The sequence below is a fragment of the Maylandia zebra genome, linkage group LG9 (genome assembly GCF_041146795.1).
Source record: "Maylandia zebra isolate NMK-2024a linkage group LG9, Mzebra_GT3a, whole genome shotgun sequence".
In the NCBI taxonomy this organism is placed as follows: domain Eukaryota; kingdom Metazoa; phylum Chordata; class Actinopteri; order Cichliformes; family Cichlidae; genus Maylandia; species Maylandia zebra.
In genome coordinates this window covers 17,082,987-17,104,152 of record NC_135175.1, presented here as the reverse complement: position 1 = coordinate 17,104,152, position 21,166 = coordinate 17,082,987, and the positions used below count along the sequence as shown (strand labels likewise).

The following is a 21,166-nucleotide window of genomic DNA, read 5'->3' as shown; positions in this document are numbered from 1 at the left end:
CGTCAAAACAGAACACGTCTTTAGGGGCTTTGGAGCATTGCATGGTGGGAAATATCATATAGGGATTTGCATATTGCCATGGGGACAGTGGTGTTGCAGTGACTCCCTAAAGAGTTCAAGCTCCCTCAGGATAGACACAGTCCCTGAGGCCAGCTCTGCTACCTTTCTCAACAGTGGGGTACCTGTGCATGTGTGTGAGTGAGTTTGTGTGGTCGAATCATGAAATTAATCATTATTTCAGTCAAAAGTAAACTTCTCCGAAGAAAAAAACTGCCTAGCTGATGAGAAGCGAAGGTAATACAAACCTGCGTGGGATGTGAGCCACAGGTCCAGTGACCTCATCCAGCAACAAAGGCTTCAACCCAGCCTCAGACACCTAGGATACACAGAAAATGACATCCTGATTATTTATTTCTGTTTAGTGTATTTGTAGTAACTGCAGCATTATAATGCAGTACCATACACCTTGAAATGAATTTTAATGCTAAAGTAGTACACCCAAGAAATAATACGTTCTCTCTGAACTCTAACATATCAAAATAGTTCAATATTCACTTCAGTACAACCTAAATTTCTGTTTATTAGATATACACTGCTAAATAAAGGAAAATAGTTTTGTAGAAATTGATTTTCTCGGGTGTAAACCGTGATGAAGTCCGACAGCGCCCAGGGGTAAAGGTGTGAAGTGTGTCACCCCTGACTAATTGCTAAGAATTTGCATCTTGTTGACCGCAGCAGCATGATAATATTATCATGAGGAAAGAAGACATTAATATACAGCAACTGCATAAATAAAATTGAAGGAAAACAATCATTCCTCATTTTCAAACCCAGAATCCAAGATTAAAATGGAGATAGAACTGATTTAATAATTCGACTTCCCTCCTGAGAGATTTTTTTTTTAAAGAACATCTTTAAAGCAATACAGTAGTGTGGGAAGTCAAGTGCATTGAAAGGAGGACAGAGAAAGCAAGACAGAGCATATGCAGACAAAAGCTTATGCACAAACACAGACAGACACACAATTCTCAGATATAGTTTCAATTCAAAATACCCCTTGCCATTATCCTGTCTGCATGTCTTTTTTTTTCAAATGAAAATTTGTAAGGACGAGTGAAAAATGTGTCAGCACAGTTATTGTGAGGTCAATTCACACTGTGCAAAAAAGAGAACAGCATAGAAGGGGGGCAAAGGAATTAACTGAGTTCAAAAGAAAAGTAAATAGTTCTGATTGTCCAGCGTTTTTTATTAGGCCAGACTATTAAAAAGAGGGAAGAAATAGACAGGACAGGGCCAAATTAACAAGGGCAATAAGCAACAGCTGAAAAGAGCAAAGAAAAAGACTGCCAGAGAAGGAGAGAGCGGCAGGAGGCTCCACGGAAACAGAGAGGCCCGGCACCGCTGGTAAAATATCGGCCACTCTATCGCCGTGGTGACAGGGGTCACTCCGGGAAAAGGAAATCAATGCTGACAGCAATGACTCACAGGTCAACACATATCCCCCGTGTGTGAGTTAATGTGTGTCTGTTCGTTTGCTTTTGGCCATGAGTGTGTGCGTGCATGTGTGTTTTTCAATTATGCATATGTTAAGTGTGTTTATGTGTATAACCATGCGTTTGTGTGCATGCGAGATAAGATATGGAGCAGTAGAGCACATATGGAGTGCATAAAATATCAAGTTAAACCATCTAAAAAAAGGATCTGAAGCATGTGTAAAGATAAGATTCAGTTCATTTAATGTGTAGTATTTAAGGCCTAATGGTAAAAGACAATTATACAGGTCGCCTTTGCTGTTTTAAAGGAGACTAATCATTAAATAACACACAGAGTCTGGATCTTCCATTTTTGCCACCACTTTACTATGAACTTGAAGAAAACTTTAAATTAAGGACATTGATTGGTGAATGATGATTACAGAAAAGGTGTTCACTCACATATTAGTGCAATTTAACCTGCTGGCAGTATTTATGTATGGGGACTCCTCCTGTGTGATGGCACGTTTGAATATTATGTTGTATAATACCAGCATAGCATTACTGGTCTATAAGAAAGTAATATAAAAAGCCAAGCTGTCCGTCCTCTAAGTAATCAATCTGTTTACCAAACCACATCTATAAAAATATACATTTAAACACACACACACACACACAAAAGCCACACACGATCATAAAATATTCATATTCTAATGCACCTGCAATGTGACAATGAGAGGACCTGGAAAACGTAGAGGTCAGCGGCTAATATAGGTAGGCTATGTGTGTTTAGGAGTGTGTGCGACTGTGCGTGCAGGCCTTATATATACCCTTGGGTTAGCAGGAGTTACGACCTGCTTACATTATTAAGGTGAGTAGTAGGCTGTGTTATGTATGCCTAAAAAGCCAGTCAATTCATTACTGATGCAATCCCCTAAGTACATGAATAAGCGTGCGGCTTTCTCCTTTTCTCTGCCTCTCTGAACTGTAAAGGAGACAAAATATTGGTGCGATGCAGGGGGCTTTAGATAAATCAGAAACAGGAGGAAATTAATAATAAGAAATAAAACAACATTAGCTGATTAAGTATGTATGGCAGAGTGACGGCTGAAATTTACAGGCAGCTGGGCTGGGTGTCCGGAATAAGGTCTCATTACAGATCACGGTGTGTGTGTGTGTGTGTGTGTGTGTGTGTGTGTGTGTGTGTGTGTGTGTGTGTGTGTGTGTGTGTGTGTGTGTGTCCATCGTTAGTAATCCGTCACCTGTGGTCTCAGCTTTATGAAAAGGCCTGCAATCTATGATAATGAGCCCTGTGAAGGTTATGACCACAGTAAACTCATTTGTTAGCAGTAGGTATATATGTGTGTGTCTGGCTGGCTGGCTGGCTGTTTTACAGTGGGGCAAAAAAGTATTTAGTCAGCCACCGATTGTGCAAGTTCTCCCACTTAAAATGATGACAGAGGTCAGTAATTTGCACCAGAGGTACACGTCAACTGTGAGAGACAGAATGTGAAAAAAAAATCCATGAATCCACATGGTAGGATTTGTAAAGAATTTATTCGTAAATCAGGGTGGAAAATAAGTATTTGGTCAATAACAAAAATACAACTCAATACTTTGTAACATAACCTTTGTTGGCAATAACAGAGGTCAAACGTTTACTATAGGTCTTTACCAGGTTTGCACACACAGTAGCTGGTATTTTGGCCCATTCCTCCATGCAGATCTTCTCGAGAGCAGTGATGTTTTGGGGCTGTCGCCGAGCAACACGGACTTTCAACTCCCGCCACAGATTTTCTATGGGGTTGAGGTCTGGAGACTGGCTAGGCCACTCCAGGACTTTCAAATGCTTCTTACGGAGCCACTCCTTTGTTGCCCGGGCGGTGTGTTTTGGATCATTGTCATGTTGGAAGACCCAGCCTCGTTTCATCTTCAAAGTTCTCACTGATGGAAGGAGGTTTTGGCTCAAAATCTCACGATACATGGCCCCATTTATTCTGTCCTTAACACGGATCAGTCGTCCTGTCCCCTTGGCAGAAAAACAGCCCCATAGCATGATGTTTCCACCCCCATGCTTCACAGTAGGTATGGTGTTCTTGGGATGCAACTCAGTATTCTTCGTCCTCCAAACACGACGAGTTGAGTTTATACCAAAAAGTTCTACTTTGGTTTCATCTGACCACATGACATTCTCCCAATCCTCTGCTGTATCATCCATGTGCTCTCTGGCAAACTTCAGACGGGCCTGGACATGCACTGGCTTCAGCAGCGGAACACGTCTGGCACTGCGGGATTTGATTCCCTGCCGTTGTAGTGTGTTACTGATGGTGACCTTTGTTACTTTGGTCCCAGCTCTCTGCAGGTCATTCACCAGGTCCCCCCGTGTGGTTCTGGGATCTTTGCTCACCGTTCTCATGATCATTTTGACCCCACGGGATGAGATCTTGCGTGGAGCCCCAGATCGTGGGAGATTATCAGTGGTCTTGTATGTCTTCCATTTTCTGATGATTGCTCCCACAGTTGATTTCTTCACACCAAGCTGCTTGCCTATTGTAGATTCACTCTTCCCAGTCTGGTGCAGGTCTACAATGCTTTTCCTGGTGTCCTTCGAGAGCTCTTTGGTCTTGGCCATGGCGGAGTTTGGAGTCTGACTGTTTGAGGCTGTGGACAGGTGTCTTTTATACAGATGATGAGTTCAAACAGGTGCCATTCATACAGGTAACGAGTGGGGGACAGAAAAGCTTCTTACAGAAGACGTTACAGGTCTGTGAGAGCCAGAGATTTTCCTTGTTTGAGGTGACCAAATACTTATTTTCCACCCTGATTTACGAATAAATTCTTTACAAATCCTACCATGTGAATTCATGGATTTTTTTTTCACATTCTGTCTCTCACAGTTGACGTGTACCTCTGGTGCAAATTACTGACCTCTGTCATCATTTTAAGTGGGGGAACTTGCACAATCGGTGGCTGACTAAATACTTTTTTGCCCCACTGTATGTATAATATAGCAATGTCATAAAGGAGTGGCGAGGAAAAATACTTTTAAAGTATTGGTGAAAATCATCAGAGACGGGGAGTGAGAGAAAAAGAGGCAAGCAGGAAAGAAAAAGAGAGCACATTACACAGATGTTGCATCACATCAATTAGCTTCCTTGGGCAGTTATTAAAAACACAGAGAGGACTTATACAATATATTCTTCTGCACGGTGTCCTCGGCATAACAAGCAAAACTAACTTCAAATGTTGTGTCACAATTTCTTATTAGGAAGGCAAACGTCCTATTTTTTTTTTTTTATCTTTATTTATTTTATCTTCATCACTACAGGTCCTTTCCCTGTTATGCACAGGGAAAAATTGTATTAGATACGATGTAAAGAGATTGCACTTGTAGTTGCAGTATGGCTGGTAAGTACCAAAAATGGTCAACAGTAGGACTTCTACTGTAAGAAATACAAGGAAAGCGCAAAATAGCAACAGTCATTCCCAGACTGATTTCCTTCTTCTCCACTGTCACTCTTCCTCTTTTTGCCTCAATTTTCCTTCATTTCTTTTTCTTTGTTTTCAGCCTCAAACCTCATCACAGTCTCTTGTCCCCTCCTGTCTCAATCATTTGCCCCTAACATACTCCCCCCCTCCCCCCAACACACACACACTTCCCCTTTCTTGTTTCCTTTTCTGTCTGAAAATAGTCATCAATTTTCTCCCGAGCTTTGTCAACTAAAAGCAACAGAGGAGAAAAAAGACAAGAAACAAGCAAAGCGGGAACGTGTGCTCGTGAGTCACCAGATCACAACACAAAGCGAAGGCTGAATAAAATAGAATCAAGCAACTCAAGCCAATTGTGACTGGAAGGAGCACGCCAGCATCTAGTTCTGCTACGTCACGACCTGCATGTTCAGAATGAGCGTAGACAAAAAAAAAGAAAGAAAAAGTTTACTTTAATTTTGCTTGAGCCTAATTCAAATGATGCAACGACAGCATACAGGCAAAAGCACATGTCTGCTGCCTTACTGAACATGTTATTGACGAGATACAGTGTGGCATCAAACGTACTGGCAGAGCCTATCCAATATACTGTATGTGCCGAGACGTCCCTTTATAAGATTTTGCCTTCAATTCTATAATCTTTCAAATATAAAATGTCCTATTTTGCCAATTTGTTGCAAAAAGACTGGGAGAGTAAGCTTTATTCCTAATTAGTGAAGTGGCACTGTTGTAAACCTTCCCTCTGCCCAATGGAAGAAGACTAAACTGTAGCAAATCACATTCATACAAAAAGTTGCTGATTTTAATTTTGGCTTGCCCAACCATGAAAGTTGCGTTGACTAAACTTACCGGTTGCTCTTAAAGTAAAACCCAAGTAGAATCATTTCTACACAGTTCAGAAAGCCACTGTCGTCTCCCTGCATCAGACGGACTTGTTACAGTTCCATCCTGTGGCTGATATATTAACAAAGGTTTACAAGGGCAGAGCACTACATATGTAAGTTTGGCCTTATGGCTGACCTTACAATGCACTTAGTATCCTGTACGGGGAGTAATGCTGCAGCCACTCCTACAAGCCATTTATTCCAGCTAACGACCGTCAAGCACTCATAAATCAGCATTAGGAACCTCTTTCGCCTTCTCTCTCTCGTTTAGTCCCCCTTCTCTGTGGCTCCCTCCACTCCTCCGATATTTTCTGCCCCTTCTTGCATGCATTTTTTTTTTTTTTACAATTTACCTTTTCAAACCTGTCACTCATTCTCATTCAAATTCAATGTTTTTCATTCTTCTTCCTTTTAACTACATCCACACTGGCAAAGTTGATAACACCATTTGAAAATCGCTTAAATAAACGCATATTCCTTGACCAAACAGACGCATATAATTTGTTATCCAAGTTTAATTTAACACTTCTAGTTAAAGCTGAAGTCTTTGTCTTCTTATGGGCAAGGATTGTGTGCTTTGTGCATGACACAAGGAATGGACACACGGTGACTGCAGGCTGCAAACATGGGCGTTGACATCGCTGTTTCCAAAACTCCATCTGTAAACTAAAACTGGGTCATTGCGGATCTGTTTTATGGGTCCTAAAATACCAAAGCAGTGTAGGTCTACAGGTGTAAACATAACAGCATTGATGTAGTGTGCATATGGCCTTATACTGTGTATCTGTCTACCTGTCAGTCCTCCTCATCATCATCTCTTTATTTATTATGTGTGGCCCCTCTACCCCCTGCCATCCATCCTGTTTCACCCTCTCTTTCTGAAAACCCCTTCTCCTGCAGATAGAGATGGCGTCCCTGAAAGGTCTAACCTGGTATTGGCACCTATATTGATTTTAATTAAGCTAATTAGTTCATTATTCCAAGGATCAAACAGGGGCATCCATTACTGCATAGACAGAGAGAAAGAGAGACTTAGGGCTCTTGGGTGTGGAGGGGTGCTATGGAGTTAATATGGTAATGAAGACAATAAATTATCACTCACAGCAAAGTCATTAACAACAGCATTAGCATAGTCAACCACCGTGACCCCCGTGACCTCCCCTGCTCTGTCTTTCTCACTTTCACTGCCTTGTTCCCTCAGAGCACCTGCCACAAACGCGAATGCTGAAGCGTGTGTGAGGTGCGTGCATGTGTGCATGTATTTGTTGGGGGAAGTGGAGTTTGGGGGGGTTGATAAAGGTCACAGAGATCATAGACTGTTTTTAATGCTAACCTGAATTAGGTTTCAGCAGTCACTGCTATGTAGGGTTGGACAGGTGTTCTTTGAAACGCTTCTACTGCACCAAGTTCGCAGCATGAATCATATACAAGCTAACCACAGCTTAATCAGTTAGGAAGCACGCTACATCAGTACTTCTATTACAATCATTTTCTTCAACATATTTTTGACAGATAGTCTTAATGCACCGGTATGTATGTATTTTCAAGTAGACCAGATGTCAGAACTCTAAAGTTGTGGTCATCCTTAATGCAGGGCTGATATGCGCTGTAGCCTGCATACTTACATGTTTCATTTACATGTAACTACAACCCAGGAAGAAAACTGGGCCTTGAGAGTCCTGCTATGAAGAAAGCTCCACATGACAAGAAAAATTGTGCTCTCATTAGCAAAAATTAAGTCATGAGACCAATTTTATCATTTGGTTCCCAGGCTTTAAGATTTTAATAGCCCCTGTTCTGTGGTTTATGGGAATGTCATAAATAGTCGCTTTGTGAAACACACACACACACACACACACACACACAAAAATTGGAGCCTCATCACAGCTGGAGACATTGCTGGCATTCAGTGAGCAAATTTGTTGTCATCACTTGTTGTAACTGGTTTTGCTCTCTCCTCCGATACAAATAACACAAAGAAAATCCTTTGTCAACCACCGTTTATAAAGATTAACAAGCATGGCCGATGGGAGACTTCCAGTTTAGGCAACCGCAAAAGAAGACTGCAGGGGTTCCAATGCAGGCTATTGAACTGTTTGTCCTATCATGTGGGTGTTTTTTTTTATCTATGATTGTAGGAACATTTTGGGGGCGACGGTGTTCAAATTTTGTCATGACGAGCTGAGTGGATGCCAGCTGATTCCAATTTACCTCTTCTGATCTGTACTTACTAACAAATACATGTCTCAAATTAAAGACATGTCTGTCACTGCAGATGTTTTCCTAGTACAGTTTAACTTGTTTAAGTAAGGTTCAAAACATTAAAAAAAAGACTATTTCTTCTTTATCTAAAATCCTGGGTTGTCCTATAACCCCTTCAGTTAAAACAGGTGTTCAAGTACAGTACAAGTTTGTATTGCATGCAAGGGACATGTCCATCTGTCTGTAGATGGCACAGACCAAAGGCTAATTGTAACAGTCTAGAACCCAGAATACAATCCTTGAATTTTATGATATTATGGCCACAAAACAAACTCTGTTTAGTGTCCATTAGAGTTCAGCCCTATTGTGTATCAACAAGACCATACACTACGATTCAATCAGACGTTAGCCAAGCTCCTATTACAGAGCTCATTGCATCGTTTACATTGTGGAACGGTCCATAAGTAGCTCTAAATGCTCCTCATTTGATTGGATTTCGCATTATGGACATCAGAGCAGAAACACACTGACTATCCTGTCCCCTGACTATCCTAATAGACTGTTGAGTGAGACGCTCCATTTGTTTGTATTTGTTTACTGATGTAGACCCTGAAAACATACAAAGTAGCATAAACAGACAGTGAGAGCATCGTGTAAGACGGGTGAAAATGGAGATTCAAAGGCTCAGAAGATGGGTCGATAGCGGCAACAAACTATTATGTTCCCTCACAGCCTGTCTCTTTTGCTGCCAAACGAAGCTGCTGTTATCACAAACAATAGCAAAACTATGACTGGATGGACTGAAGGACTCTCAGCAACTAAGTGAATGTCACTTTAATAGATTTTACAAATTGTTCTTCACCTTTTCCCTTTAAGCTGTATGTTTTTAATCAGCTTGAGAAATGGAAAAATAAATTAGTAAAGTTCCTAAAATTCCATTACTGATAATAAATGTGAAAATTAACAAATGTCTTTGCTTTTCAAACTATCCTGTAGGCATGTATTGTGCTATAATATGCAAGAAAGACATATATTGTAGAACTTATTCAATAAAGGAATCTGAGAAAGTGCTATGGAAGAAAAACGGCAGAGATGCCGGTATTTGTGTTGCTTAAGCAATGTCAGTGAAGAGAATTAAGTTTTAAAATGATGAAAGTTAAAATTGGGCAGCTTTGAATGCTCAAAAATGCAAAGCATTATGTTAGCGTGACCTTTGTAGTAACGGTGTAGAGAGCACACAAAGCTAGCCCTCTGACCTTCTACATAATGGCAGATAAGTACTTTGATGTATAATAAGCCATAATTACTTTTCTGTGTGTAAAATCCACTCAGAGGAGAGAATATTGATAGAAGCCTGGCCGTAACTAAAATGGAACAATGACTTAAGGTCACTACATCAAGTGGTGGTGATGTTGTTAGTTCCTCCTATAATAAAGTTTTCCTTTTTTAGGCAGTTTTTCCAAAGACCCAAAAGCAATAGTTCATTATCTGTCTCAAGGATAGATTCTAATTCACATTAAGGAAGAAAAGAACACTGTAAAATCGCTAAAATTACAGAAGATATATATTAAAAACAAAGACAAGAGGCCTTTTCATGTGCAGAGGAATTTTTGGCAACCAGAGGAGGTTTAAGTCAGCCACAAAAAGAGCCCTCCAACCCTTGATCATGTAATAAAATTATTTTCTGAGAGGTTTTTGGTCTTTTTTAGTCAGGCATAATAGCATTTTTGTTGATCGAATGAACAGAAATAAGAGAAAAATGCATCGATTTTTGTCAAATAAGGTAACAAGGTAACTTTGCCTTCAGAGTACGCAGATCAGTCATGCTTACTGCCATGGCTAGTCACCTCTTGTAAGCCCATTCTGAGCCAGGAAAAAAAAAGCACTGGGCGCAGTTACATCTGTGTCAAGATGAAGCCATTTATAAAATCTTACAGCCAAAACACGATCATGGTTCTGTCCAGCTCCCCTTTGCAAATCCTCAATGGTCTGAACAAGCACCTGGATGTGGTCTGTGAGGTCATTCACGTAAGACTGCAGGAAGTCCACTTTCTTCTGTAAGAGCAACAGTACAACAGGATAAGATAGTGGTTAATTATTGTGGTTTAATAAGCTGACAGTTTATATGTTTAATTAGTTGCTGAGTACAGATTATGGTAATTGTTAGGCCCCGGTCATACAGGCCTAGAGACTCTCTGGGACAATGTGAATACTGTAACAGATTAGTGAGTGGCTGGCCTGAGTTGGTGGCCATAAACAGGGCAGAGTAAGATTATTATTAAAATATCCAATAATAAAAAGTTCATTAAAAGTCAAAATGATGAATCCCAATATGGGAGTGTGCACAAACACTAACCACAGTGCAGTTAAGCAACATATATCCCCTCAATCCAGCATGTCACTTATAAATGTAGTACTCCTTCTTGGTGTTAAAACAGGGACTATATCCCCAGTGACACCTCACAGGAAAGGCAAGAGATCCAGGCAAACACAAAATAATAATGTGTTTCTTATTTAGTTGCATCTTACCCGTCTTTAGAGCAGATGAAGAATCTGATTTAGCATTGAAACACATTAAATGATGATCAATTGTATGGCCGGGCAGGTTGGGGGTCTCTGTAACTTTCTGACAAACTGAAGAAAATACATCTAAAGACAACAAGTGCAAAACATGTTGGTGGTGAGATGTCCACAGGCTCTCATTCTATCCCAACAAGTACCCGAGACATATAAAACAGTCGAAGAACGAGCCAAAATACAACAGTTTATAAAAGAGAATAAGAAACAGAGAGATCGTCAAAAGCCACCAGTGACTATTTTGATTCTACTTACATTAAGTCAGTAAGCCTTATTGTTATTATGGCACTGTTTGAGTATCTAAATCCTTGACATATTTTATTCACTGAGCTGGTTGTGACATTTAAAACTTTTTTTTTCTTTTTCATTTTCCAAAACCTTTATATAATGCTGAATACGCCAGACAAAGAGGCCAGATCCTTGTGGCTTTCACACAGAAGCCCACCTAAGATTCACAATAGATGACCTCTGCCCTCTATCACAGGAAAAGGAATACTTAGTGATCATGCACTCAAAGTGTAGGGAAGACTCAAGAAGGCATTTCAATGTTCAGATTTTATTACTTACAAAAACTGATAACCTAACCGTATTCTTTATTTTCTTATTCCAGGTTAAAAAAAAAAAGAAGCCTGTGCACTTAGCTTAAGGAGCTTTTGCAGTTTTCCAGATACCCTACACATACAATGATTGTCCCTCCGATAAAAGGAAGTGCCACAAACCTAAGAAGTATATTGCCTTAGAGGACCACCTGTACATCTGTGCTGAAAAACATCTGTCCCCTACAGCCAAAAGTAAATAAGCAGTTTATACTGTCCCCTGATGCATAACATTATACTGATGTTTAGCTTCAGGGAAAGTAACTTTACAAAGATGGCAAATGTGACAGTACGGTAACATTCTAGGGTTGACATTGTTTGTTTGTTGTTGTTGTTTCTTACTTACTTTTCACTTTTGGAAAAGCTAGCTATGATAAGTGCCCTAAAGCATAAGAAAAAAAATGAATTCTTGAACTGGCAGGTTGCTCAAACATTTCAACATTTTAAGAAACATCATAAACCTACAATGGGTTCATGCAATAATGGATGTTGTATTTTCAGCGGACACGCTTTATGATTAAGTGTCCCCATCAACCTTTAGGACTTGGGAGCTCCTGGGTTCTGAACATCATAACCTTGTTAAGCTGGCCCTTGACTGGGGCCGGCTGACCATAACCTATTCTGAAACCTTGTTATTTTTGCTTTGATGCACAGTCCAGCTCACACGAGCTACATTCTGTTGCTAAAAGATGTTACATGACGATCCCGATGATTAGAAACCTCTCTTTTTTAAATATGAGTGTGGCTCTGTGTTCCTGATCTCTGCCGCTCAGATGGAAACATAATGCAATTTGCCACCTGTTACAAGTGCTGCGGCTTTATGAAAGCACCGCTGCGCTTCCTCCTGTCATTTGTCTGACAAGACAGAGGTCATCTTCTGATGTTAGAGTCAAGGTGGACAGGATGCTGTATGATTTGTAATGGATGGATTATAGCCTAATGACAATAGATGTTAGCCTAAATCTAAACATGCTGTAGAGACTGTGTCTGCTAACCCGTACTTTATGCAATTGTCTGAACCCATAAAAACAATCTTTCACAATCCAGGGTCCAGACTACTGGAAGGGCGTGTGCAGAATCGTCATTAAGACGACTAGCATTTGTTTCCAATGTTAATAGGAAAAAACACGATACTATTAAGGAGCTCTTTATTTTAAATAAATGGGTTGGATTCGTGTGTTTCAACGTAGCTGTATAAAGTGCGAACAGAAAGTCTGGATTTATTATTTCCCTCAAGAAATCTGATGCTACACTTCTTAACTTTGTCCTTTAGTTACCGTAAACCGGATGTTACGCCAGGACTAACAATAATGGCAGCGGTGGGATTCGAACCCACGCCTCCAGAGAGACTGGAGCCTAAATCCAGCGCCTTAGACCGCTCGGCCACGCTACCCACAACGTGCATTTCACATGTGGCACAACAACTACTCACCTGTGGTAGTTCTCCCCTTCTACTGGTGTCCTCCTCCAAGCATCTTAACTTCAGCTCGTGAAGCCCTCTGAACTCGTTTAGTAGTTCTTTAATAATGTTTAGCTCTGTTTCGGGACTCTGATTGGCTACTATGAGCTCTTTTTCACCTGAGCAAGAAGACAGGTGAGAAGCGTGACTAAGCGTTTCCGACAATGTTGAGCTTTTCCTTGGCTGTGCGCAAGCTGCACGCATTGCTCCAAGAAGTTCCTGCAACCTATTTCCTAAGTCAACTGCTTAAAGGCTTGCAAAAAGCTAGCTAAAAACAGTCATAATCTCGGTTTGGTAAAATCTTATAGTTTAGGCAAGTACACGGTAACCTGGAAAAAACAAATCAAATCAAGATCCCGGCACTTTGAATGAACTTGACATTTAAGACTGAGTAAATAATTGCCGTGGCTTTTCTTAACAAGTTGGTCGCTATGTATCGTTGCTACAACTGAGGAGTTTGAATTATTTTTCCCCAGACGGTATGCAGGTTTTAACAAGTGCTTTGGCGCTACGCTGTGCGATTGGCCCATTTTGATCACGGGTTTCTAAAACGTGACGTACACACCCGCTACTGGTGAGTTTTCTTTAGGAGGCGGGATAACGATGTACAACCCGGAAATACAAGTGCTGTTGACATTTCAGGGAAGACTGGGTTACATTGAGTTCGACCCCGAGAAGCGATGGGTAAATATATGAATATATGACTTCATTACCCTGCTGAAAAAACATAAGCCTGCATTATTTTCTTCTATGCCCACATGAAGCTCAATAGCGGCATGTCTGCTTTTTTCCCCGAGCTGTTAAGGCTCGTCGTCACATGTTATCAGCTCCTCGCTGCTGTATCAGTATTTTGTCTGTGTTAGCCGCTTGCTTGTCCCCCCTCTTTTCCTGCACGCTTTCATTTAAAATCGTATCGATTGTTGATGGCTGTTGATGAGTATAGTGACCACTGCATAGTGTTCAATCAGCCAACCGTTTTTGAATTAGTATTCATCGGGAGTCTGGTTCAGGTGTGTATACCAGCTGAAACTTTGGATGGTAACCTTGTGACTGTGTGCACCTTCAAGAGTATGTTGTGCAACTCCGCACATAATTCCATTATTCCCTTAAATAATCAGTGCCAGAGATCAAAACCTTCCACATTGAGATTCAAGGCAAAGTTGATCTTATTGATTTTCAGGAGACTACTCACTTCATTTCTCTCATCCCAATCATCACTGCTCTACTCTTATCTGTCTCTTGGTTATATCTCTCTTTTCCAGTGGCTTTGACTGTATGGCTCTCACACTCTCTGCCAAAACCTAATCCCTCCTGTGATTATCACATAATGCTCTTGCCTTATTATCAAAATGGAGCAGATTTGGGTTTTGTTGTTGTTGTTAAAGACTGATGGGCTCAAGCTTAAAAAAATGTTTAAAAAAAATTAAGCAGACAACGCTATTATGAGGAGAATGTGGACCGGCTGATTGCATGAGATTGTGGTGTGGTGTGATGTGGTGTGTGTGCCTCTGGAGCCAAACACTTACTTTGATGAGTGTGTTTTTTAAGGCAGTCGCACAAGTTAAACTAGGCTGTGATCTCACTCTGGGGTCATAAGGTTATTTTATACAGTTTCCAGATGAAGGCAAGTCTTAAAGGCACTATAATTATCAGTGCATATTTGGAGGGGGGAAAAAATCAATCCAACATTAATTTATTCCACAGTCTAAAAGCTACAATGTATAGTGTCAATCCTTTTAATGAATTTTGGAAAAAGAATGTTCATATTTGCAATTTAAAGTAATAAAAGATTAGCATTACTGTTCAATCTAAATTTTACAAGGTCAAATAGACTAAAAGGAACTGGAAGGCACAAAGATTTCCATTTTTTACATATGTGTTGCTGGAGCTCCAGCATGCTAATCTAACTATAATATAGTCTATATTTCATGTTTAGTTGTCTGATAATAATATATAATGTGTAAATTACTAGAAGGTATTTTGTGTTACTTTTGAAGGAAATCAACCAATCACACTTTGAATTAGACATGCCGAATGAACTCTTACATGTAGCCCCAGCACCATGAGTTTGATTGACAAACACATCCTGCAGTAGCCCTCGCATTCCTGTAGATTTTATTGGCTTGTCCTCAGTTAACCATCACATTTTTTTCCCTTTTTGTTTTTTTAAAAAGCTAAAATGTTTACTCTTTTATTGTCTGTGTTTTTTCATGCATAAAGAGACGTCAAGAAATGTGCAGATCAAATATTCCTGAGGATAACACTTTTTATTTGCATGAGTTGCTCTCTCATTGACTCCTCTGAAAGACACAACTTTGGTTCTCTCATTTATTAGCCATTCTGCTTTTTTTTTTTTTTTCGCATTCATTGTGCCTCTCTCTGTGCTCTAAATGTTTCATGACTTTTTAAGTTGTTTTTCTGCAAACCCTTGAACTTATTACTCATACAGCCTTAGCATACTCAACCTTGTACTCATGAAATCAATTAATTCTCTTAAATAATTCACCTTCTGAGCAAACCAGATTAAGCGGAGCACATTTTTTGTGTGTCAGATGTGGTGTTCTAACTGATGTGTAATTTTTTATTTTATTTTTTTTCCTCTCCTTTTTTTTTGTATTCAGGCATTAACTTGGCTCCTACCCCAATGGCTTGGAGTTTTGGGTGATTAGAGAAAGAGGAGAGCCTTGATAAAGCATTAGTGTGTGACGCACACACAGCCCTAAGACCCCTCTGTGCATCTGCACACATTCATTTTTCATGAAACAGACTCATAACAATTAGTCTGGTTACCGCCTGGGTAATCTTAGTGTCCCCGTAATGCCTGTGGTCTGCTGTATGACATCACTCTCTTAAAAGTTCTAAATCTGACATTCTCATCCGTTTTCATAGTGAGGACATTAGCAAGCCTCGGCTAATAGGCCCCGCACTTGTTTCTGGCGAAAGAAGGGCAATAAAGCGAGGGAGCGGGAACGAGAAGGGGGGGGGACTGACTGACTGGAGCGCTCAGAGAAATAGGTTTTATCCACCAGAGCTTTTACACAAATTAATTTACATGAGCGAGAGAATAAAATGTAAAGTTGTAATCCAGCATGCTTTGCCAATGCATAGCCTATTTCTTGCTACAAGCATCATAGAAAGCCAAGTGAACATTTATGCATTATTTCAGCAAATACATTATACTAACAACCACAGCTAAGTGGTTAGGAATCTCAGCGCTACACCACACGAGGGGCTACATCCAGACTTCTAGCTGTGCATTTTCCAACCGGTGTGCAATGAGCACAGAAAAAGCAAAGTGCAATCCCCAAGAGACGTTCACCTTCCCAGCATCCCCCCCACAGCCTTTGGTCCCCTTGTCCTAAACAGTCTCACACCTCCCTAGACACCAAAGCCAAGGTCAAGAAGAAAGTGAGGCCTTCCTCTGTCTATAGGGTATTCCCTGGATGCCCACACCTCAGTAGGGCTGAACCACGTATGCTTCAGAAATGTTCCCTCCTCCATGATTGTGTCTGTCTCAAGGTCAGCTCCTAGGGAGAGGTTTGAGCTTATCTGCCCACCTACCCACGCTTTATTTTCCCTCTTTGGCTATCGTTTCCCCAAGTTTTTTTTTTTCTTTCACTATATCAGTAGACATTAGCTCACAGTTCCCAGTTGGCGGTTTCATGACGCTTTGTCTGACGTATCCATCTTTGTCTGTGTCTTTGCCTATCCGTCTTTTTTTTTGTTGGGTAGCTGTCATTACAGCCCATTGTCTAGTTTTCAGAGGACCCAGTGCAGCTGCAAGGCTTCAGACTGATGCGCTGTATGCTTTTGTTGCCTCATCTCTCCTTCCTCACACTGGTCATGGCCCCTTTTGCCTTGAAGCGGTGTTGCACTGTGTTCCGTGTTAGATTGGATATTGTTGTTGTTGTTGTTGTTGTGGTTGTCTGTAAGCTATGGCAGTCAGCCTTGAGTCAGTGCGCTATCTTTGTCTGAACAAGATGCACAAGCTATGGAAACAAGGGGAAGGGAAAAAATAAAATAAACGCTCATATGACCTGAATCAAAATACCCTTTAACATACCCCGGAAAATGTTTTGAAAACATTTTTCACTGCTCTGATAGAACAGCAAGACCTCAGAAATATCAGGTGATTTTTTTTAAATTTTTATTTTTTCTGTTGTTTTTTTTTCAACGACCTCTTCTAACTTGCCTTCTGACTCTCTTGGTTGTCAGTTATCAACTCTCCAAAAGAGGGCATTTAGTCTCATAGTTAGTTGGATGGCTGACCCACAAGAGAATTATAAAGTCAATATATCATTGTGTGTGTGTGGGTGTGTGTGTGTGTGTGTGAATACATCATGGAAGGAGTCTCTTTGCTCATATCCTTGTATATTTTTTCCTTGTGCGTGCAAATGCTGCGCTGTCTGTCCTCTCACCCACACCGTGTCATTACTCTGTAAACACTGGCATTGACTGTGACTTTTGACTATTACATAAGGAACATGGATTTCCAGCTGTCCGCGGTAAAAGCCCTGTAAATTCAAATGCTTAATTTTTATAGGCAGCCCGGCATTGACTGAAGTGTCTGCTTGTTATATATTTGGCAAGTGCTGCAAGTCTGAAGGGAAGCTGTCAATAGCAATCCCAGCTATTGATATGGCAGTGGGCAGGAGATGTTACTTGGCCCCCAACTCCAGCATCCCTCTGATCCCTCTACATCATAATTACATTAATATTGACAGACCCTTGACAATAGTCACATTACTATTGATAGGTGGTTGTCAATACTGTGTTTCCCCAAATAAAACATATTCATTCATAACTTGTAAACTGCTCGATAAAAGGCTTTGAAAAGACTATTGGACCCGGCCGGGTTTACTCTCCTGAGAGAGCTGCTGCTGTGACGGGGATTTCCACCACCTGGCGGTATATTTGCGTGCGTGTGTGTGTGTATATGTGTAACGGTGGGCTGATAGATTAAGTTTGCGCTGCATTAGAGCTCTGCATAGATCAAGGCTATGCTTGACATACATACATAGTCTCTCACACACACATGAGGACACATAATCTGCTCATTTTCTCCCATCAAGGGAAAAAACTTTCAGATTAGGCTAAACAAATAGTGCCTGTTTACTGGTTAGCAAACACACTCAGACTACGTCTCTTGCTCTTTCCCTTTTTTCTTCTTCTTCTTTTTTTAATCCAAACTCTATTCCCGTCACAGGCGAGGTTCTAGTCACCAAACATGGCAGCATTTCAAATACAGCTCAATGAATTTGTCATACCTGCTTACTTTAGCGTGAATTCACTCCTTTCATTCATTTGCTAATTCTAACTTAGTTGGACCGTGTATCCTAGCCCTATTGAAACATCTTGAATACACAGATGGTTGTGTGCACCACCACAATAAACCCAAGATTTGCCTGCGCACGTTAGAATTTTATTTTTTTCACCTCCTCAAAACGTCTAAAGTGACCATCATCTCTCTCCTTCTGTCAAAACTGCCATATTTACCCGGCTGAAATCTCTTTTAAAGCCTCGTGACAAATCCTGTTCGGCGAGACACAAAAGTCACTGTCAAAAAAAGGCCTCTCTGTCTCTCTCTCCCTCTCTCTCTGTGGCCTTCTTGCTCTGTCTCTCCCTGCATTAGTTAGTCTTTCACTTCTTTAAGTATTTCATTTGAGGAAATGGCAGATAAAACTGGAGAACTGTGAGCGGTTTGGAAACGTATGCAGCACTAAATAGCCCTGATGTCACAATGGCGAGATCCCATATGGAGTCGAATCGAGGGGAGAGAAAATTGTTCCACATTTGGCAGATGTTTACGGTGTACCAGAGACTGTGCCGTTAGCCTAATCCCTAGTGATGTGATTTGTACACACACCCCTATCTCTAGAGGGAGCGGGCACCAGGAGCCCCTGGGCTTCTGCTCCTGTGTGTGTGTGTGTGTGTGTGTGTGTGTGTGTGTGTGTGTGTGTGTGTGTGTGTGTGTGTGTGTGTGTGTGTGTGTGTGTGTGTGTGTGTGTGTGCAGGGGGGATTGTGTGTTTATATGCAGGGGAAAGCAGTCTAAGACCCCCTGCTCCTCTGCATGGCAAGGCTCTAAGGTTGCATTAAGGACGGGTTTTACATGTGAAAAGTGATTTCCCTTCCTGTGTATAAAGACAAAATGACCTTCCTAACAGGATGGGCTTCACCTCCGGAGCCTCAGCCCTCCCAATGACCGAGTAGTCCTTTTAATGGTTGAGCCTTGGTGTATATTATGTTCATGATTTGAATACATTAAATATGCTATTGTTTATACATTAATAACGTATTAACTGATGTAAATGCTTTAAACATTTATCAGTGTTGGGGGGAAATGGCCTTAATAAACGACTGTTTTTTGTGGGGGTTTTGGCTTTTTATCTGATTTCGGCCTGTATTACATTCAGTCCTTTTTTTTTTATTCTTCCATTTCTGTTTTTAAAGCATGTCTAACCATTTGCGTGTGGCTGTCCTTGTTCACTCCAGGAAAATGTCATTTTCACAAAGTTTGCTTTGTCAGAGTAATATTTGGTGAATCATAGTATCATAATATCTAAGACGGATGGGCCAACATGAACAGAAACTACATTCAGGCTGCAACAAGAGCCCAGTCACTTTGTCTGTTTTTTCTACTGATTAAAATATTGAAAAGAACATGTTGATATGTCCTTACTGTTTTCTGTTTTTTGGGTGTTTGTGTTTTTTCAGCAGGGTTGGGAAGTGAGAATGACCAGAAAAAGACTGCTAGAAGTCACGGCCCCCACTTTGATATGAACCCACAGACCCCGGTACTGCGTATCAGTCAGCTGGATGCCCTCGAGCTAGACTCAGCCCTTGAGCAGCTAGTGTGGACTCAGTTCTCGCTGTGCTTCCAAAACTGCCGCCCAGGCTTCCTCACTCCTCTGGAGCCTGAACTGAGGGTTTTGCTTCATTTGCTCCTATGGAGGTTCACACTCTATTCTAACAGTGCCACGGTGGGGCAATCTTTACTGAGCCTGCGCTACCACAGCAAATTTTCCCTGTCTCCCCGTTACAGGCCTTTATCCCCCAGGCAGAAGTTAGGTCTGGCCGTGCTCACTGCAGGGCCCCTCTGGCTCCAAGAGCGTTCCCACAGGCTGCTGCCGTACTTGGGTTTGAGTTCACAAGGATCTGGGTCTGAAAGAGAGAGCGGTTTGCTCCATCAGGGTCTCCGTAATGCGCTGACGCTTGTTGCTGGTATTGTTAAGTTCACAAATCTGATCAACTTCCTTGTGTTCCTAAGGAATGGCCGGCATCCCATCCTCGCTGAAAGAGTCACAGGAGCTCAGACGGTTTTCAGTAAGCCAAATGTGGCCCGGGAGGTAAACTACAAGTTCATGAACCGAGAACTACTTTGGCATGGCTTTGCAGAGTTTCTCATCTTCCTGTTCCCACTGATCAATACAAAGAAACTGAAGGCAACAATACTGTCTGCTGTGTTTGGGGGGGAAAGTGCAAGCGGGGAGGGAGCAAGGGAAGGGCAAGAGTTGTGGAAAGAGTGTGGACTGTGCGGAGAGTGGCCAACCATGCCTCATACGGTGGGATGCCAGCACGTTTTCTGCTACTACTGCATTAAAAGCCACAGCATTGCCGACCCTTATCTCACTTGTCCCAAGTGCGGGGCAGAAGCAGGGCAGCCCAAGCTGGTCAAGCTGGAGGTGGAGATGACTGACAGGTGATAATCATCTCACACACAGAAGAAATGAAATGAAGTTGCTATGAAATTTCCGCTGGCTTTTGTTTGGTTTTGTTTTTAAAGGTTTTGTCATGTACAAGTTTATAATTAGACTTATCTCCATGATGTCTTTTCTGAACACGCATCAGCCTGTGATGTTTAATGTATATGTGCACATATTGACAGTCTGCTGCCCCTTCTGTTTTTCCAACTGGACTTTGGAAGGAACTATTTGTCTTTGGTGCACTGGACAGACTGCAGAGAACGACACAGAGCATATATTTGATGAGTGAACGTGTTGATTTATGCTCCAAATTGGCTCTGTGCTGACGTGTGTGTATGTATGAGTGTGTGTGTGTTTGTTGAAATGGGAATATTTGTTCTGATGAAAAATGCAAAAAGTCAGCTGAATAAATAATGGGAGGAATTTCTGATGCCTCTCATCATGGCCAAATTAGCATTTGTTGTGTATTTTGTGCCTAAATTGTATTTCAACATCATTAAAATTGATAGAGTGCTACCTCTTGGGTGTTTATTTAGTTAAGTGGAGGAGAGAGAGATGAGGGAAAGTTATAACAATCAGCACACTTCTCTCTAGACAGGCCGGTCGTTCTAACTCCCATTATCCGTTTTCACAGCACCCCAACATGCTCAAGATCAAGGGGGCAGCCGGGGGCTTGGATTGACTCACGCACACACACTTGACAGCCAGCCTCTCTTTTCCCTTGGCCTTTCTCTCTTTTGCTGCATTTCCATCTCTCTCTTTCTGTAATCTCCAGGGCCCTCG

The 21,166-nt window shown here is 41.3% G+C and overlaps 2 protein-coding genes and 1 non-coding gene across 4 annotated transcripts in view; 1 reads left to right on the top strand and 2 right to left on the bottom strand.

Moving 5' to 3' along the window:
• LOC101464292 (uncharacterized) overlaps positions 1 to 13,129 on the bottom strand; it is a 91,811-nt gene extending 78,682 nt beyond the window's left edge. The window contains exons 1-3 of the mRNA XM_004546520.4: positions 12,653 to 13,129; positions 9,983 to 10,102; positions 306 to 376 (exon numbers count right to left, since the gene is read on the bottom strand). Coding sequence (XP_004546577.3) covers positions 306 to 376; positions 9,983 to 10,102; positions 12,653 to 12,883 — 422 coding nt within the window. The 5' untranslated portion in view covers positions 12,884 to 13,129. The remainder of the gene's footprint in view (positions 1 to 305; positions 377 to 9,982; positions 10,103 to 12,652) is intronic.
• On the bottom strand, positions 12,532 to 12,613 carry trnal-uag (transfer RNA leucine (anticodon UAG)). Its single transcript has one exon. It is a non-coding gene; the product is annotated as a tRNA-Leu (tRNA).
• Positions 13,130 to 13,271: 142 nt separating the features above from the next.
• On the top strand, positions 13,272 to 20,836 carry pex2 (peroxisomal biogenesis factor 2). Of its 2 annotated transcripts, none has more exons than XM_004546518.3 (2): positions 13,272 to 13,363; positions 19,395 to 20,836. In XM_004546518.3, exons 1-2 carry the CDS (start codon positions 13,360 to 13,362, stop codon positions 20,381 to 20,383), a joined length of 993 nt encoding a protein of 330 aa, XP_004546575.3. In that variant the 5' UTR covers positions 13,272 to 13,359; the 3' UTR covers positions 20,384 to 20,836. The 2 variants fall into 2 exon arrangements, with proteins under 2 accessions (XP_004546575.3, XP_004546576.3); XM_004546519.4 differs by having other exon boundaries at positions 13,292 to 13,363; positions 19,398 to 20,836.
• Positions 20,837 to 21,166: the final 330 nt, after the last annotated feature.